This window comes from Triticum aestivum, chromosome 4B, assembly GCF_018294505.1.
Source record: "Triticum aestivum cultivar Chinese Spring chromosome 4B, IWGSC CS RefSeq v2.1, whole genome shotgun sequence".
Classification (NCBI taxonomy): Eukaryota; Viridiplantae; Streptophyta; class Magnoliopsida; order Poales; family Poaceae; genus Triticum; species Triticum aestivum.
In genome coordinates, this window is record NC_057804.1 from 380,647,865 (window position 1) to 380,651,065 (window position 3,201).

Below are 3,201 nucleotides of genomic sequence, written 5' to 3' on the forward strand. Positions count from 1 at the left end.
AATGTGTATATGTATGAACTACTACTACTACTACTACTCCTACTATGGGTTTTTATTTAAGGGAGAAAATATTTTATAAATAAGAAGAAGTCAGGTTGTGTCCAACGCATCGTTGCCGCGTTAGCCGTGATCGGACGTGAATATTCATTCCACGGGACAGGACACGGGCCGGTGGAGGAGGAGAAAATACTCTGAATGTGAGAGAGTTCTTTTTTTTTTCTGAATGTGAGAAAGTTGGGGCCTAGGTAGAGGATGAATCAAGAGCCATTAAGATTAGGACAAGTAATTAGAGTTGCTTACGGGGCACAACTCCGCGCGGTAAGAAGTGGGAGGGGTCTTGGCCCGCAAGCCGCCTCCCGCACGCAGCACGCCTCTCTCTCTCTCTGCGCGAGTGACCGCGTGGAGCCTTATATAAGCCGGTCCTCGGTTCCTCCCCCCGGCCCAGTCTCTCTCCCTTCCCTTGTTCCTAAACCCGCCTCTCTCTCCCTCTTTCACACACGCCTCTTCCTCTTCCTCTCTCTCTCGGCTTCCATTTCCTCTTCTTCTAGCTAGCTTGCTTCGGTGCCCGGCGGAGTTGGGGCACGCGCGCGCGCGCGGAGATGTCTGAGGCGTCGGTGGTAAACCAGGCGGAGGTGGAGGACGCGGCGGCGGCGGCGGCGGCCGGGCTGGACCTGCCGCCGGGGTTCCGGTTCCACCCCACGGACGAGGAGATCATCTCGCACTACCTCACCCCCAAGGCGCTCGACCACCGCTTCTGCTCCGGCGTCATCGGCGAGGTCGACCTCAACAAGTGCGAGCCATGGCATCTCCCAGGTACACAACACACCCAAATTAAGCTGCTCCTTTGCGCGCACTTGCTTGATCCGAGCCCGAGCGGCCGTGGGAATCTTGCCTTACTTAGTCGCGTGTTTCCACCGGACAGGCAAGGCCAAGATGGGCGAGAAGGAGTGGTACTTCTTTTGCCACAAAGACCGCAAGTACCCGACGGGGACGAGGACGAACCGCGCCACCGAAAGCGGCTACTGGAAGGCCACCGGCAAGGACAAGGAGATCTTCCGGGGGAGGGGCATCCTCGTCGGAATGAAGAAGACGCTCGTCTTCTACCTAGGCCGCGCCCCCCGCGGCGAGAAGACCGGCTGGGTCATGCACGAGTTCCGCCTCGAGGGCAAGCTCACTCACCCGCTCCCGCGCTCCGCCAAGGTTTGCTTTCGATCCTCCTTCCTGATTCATTATCAATTATTTTTCTCCTTAATTTCTCTCTGGCTTCATTCATGAGTGCTAAATATGAGTATATGATTCGCGTGCAGGACGAGTGGGCCGTGTCCAAGGTGTTCAACAAAGAGCTCACGGCCACCAACGGGGCAATGGCAGCGGCGGAGGCCGGGATCGAGCGAGTCAGCTCCTTGGGCTTCATCACTGACTTCCTTGACTCTGGGGAGCTGCCGCCCCTCATGGACCCTCCCTTGGGCGGCGACGTCGACGAAGTCATCGATTTCAAGTCCACCTCTGCCTACGCCACCGGTGCCCATTCCGGACTCCAGGTTAAGATGGAACAGCACATGCCGCCGCACATGATGTACTCGAGCCCCTACTTCTCCCTGCCGGCCGCCAACTCCGGCGACATGTCGCCGGCGATCCGGAGGTACTGCAAGGCGGAGCAGGTCTCGGGGCAGACGTCTGCGCTCAGCCCGTCCCGCGAGACCGGGCTGAGCACCGACCCCAACGCCGCCGGTTGCGCGGAGATCTCATCGGCGGCGACACCGTCGTCTCAGAATCAAGAGTTCCTTGACCAATTCGACGAGTACCCCGCCCTGAACCTCGCCGACATTTGGAAGTACTGAAGCCGGCCGGAGCTGCACCTACCACATGATTCTCGCTCGATTGGTTCTGGCTCGTTGATTAATTACTCAGTTGGATTACTTAACTTGGTGTGTGATGCTCGTGTTAGTGGTTTGCTGATGCAGCATCATCTTCTTTCCGGAGGACTCTCGGGTCGGATCAGGTTACTATCTATCCAGACAGACCGACAGACCTCCAGGGATTAGCTAGGCATCCTTAATCATGTTATTAAATTAATTAGTCCTAGGTTCATATCTTGATCTGTGTGTACATATCACTACAACTATATTCTGATTGTGATTAATTACTAGCAGTAGCAGCATGATGGTTATACAATTAATGTGTGTAGATTAGGGGGGACGACTTCAGATCCATTTGTGAATCGATTAATTTGGGCGCCGTTGATGAGCCAGCCAGCTAGCTCTACTACTAGTAGCTTTGTATGTACATGTACCACCATTGATCATTAATTGCTTGAGTTTGACATGTCACTATGTGAATCGGTGCTTGTGTTCTCTCTGTACCGCTTTGCACTTGCTAATTAATCACTGGGTTGCTCCTTTCTGGTGCTGCTCATGGGGACCTTCCGAAATCTAGCAAGGGGAGATATGAGATAAATGGTTTTGGGCCGACGGATGGGGCCACCGCGGGCTCCAATTATTCCCGGAGCACGTCGTGGTCATGGCGTCCAGTTGGTGAACTCGACACATAGACGTACTACCCCTCTACAAGCTGCAGCCTTATCTCGTTTCGGAAAACCCTCGGCCCGCCCCGCGTCTCTCGTGTCTCCAAGCGATCCAGCAGCAACGGAAGAGAGGAAGGAAACGAGCACATCCGTTGATCCTAACCAACCAAACAGCCAACCAAGAACCAACCCTAGCTCGACGCGGGGTGTGGGGGCGAAAACTTGTCGCTCACACACACGCCGGCCGACGGCGACGAGCGGGACGGGCCAGCCGCTCTCTCGCCCTCGATTTTGCGTGCGCGCACAGCATACAGTCACATATAGAGGTGAGGCGCGCCGGGAACCGCTTGCTTTCCGTTGGACGCAAGGTGTGGCGATCTATTCGCTGTTGGCACGCGCTCGCTTCCTTCCTGCATCAAAACCCGGCCAAGACGAAGACGGTGCAGCAAGGAAAAGGATGCGAGGATCAGCAGGAATCTTCCATCCATTCCTTTTTTCTTTTTTTGTGAAAGAATCATTCATCCATCTATATTCATTCATTCAGCTGCGACGCATGGAAATATATTTACTCAAATTTAGAGTAGTAGAGTAGTTTATTACGGACGTCCGCTTGGCGAATATTTCTCGGTTGCCCCTTAAAAAACAAGGAAAGGCTAAGCTAGACTCATGAAAACTAC

General features: G+C 54.5%; 1 protein-coding gene across 1 annotated transcript; it reads left to right on the plus strand.

Annotated features, from left to right (window-relative positions):
• The first annotated feature begins 432 nt into the window (after nt 1-432).
• On the plus strand, nt 433-2,339 carry LOC123092253 (NAC domain-containing protein 92). The gene is made up of 3 exons (XM_044513965.1): nt 433-813; nt 923-1,200; nt 1,308-2,339. The coding sequence occupies exons 1-3, from the start codon at nt 600-602 to the stop codon at nt 1,839-1,841; spliced, it is 1,026 nt and encodes a 341-aa protein (XP_044369900.1). The 5' UTR covers nt 433-599; the 3' UTR covers nt 1,842-2,339.
• The last annotated feature ends 862 nt before the right edge of the window (nt 2,340-3,201 follow it).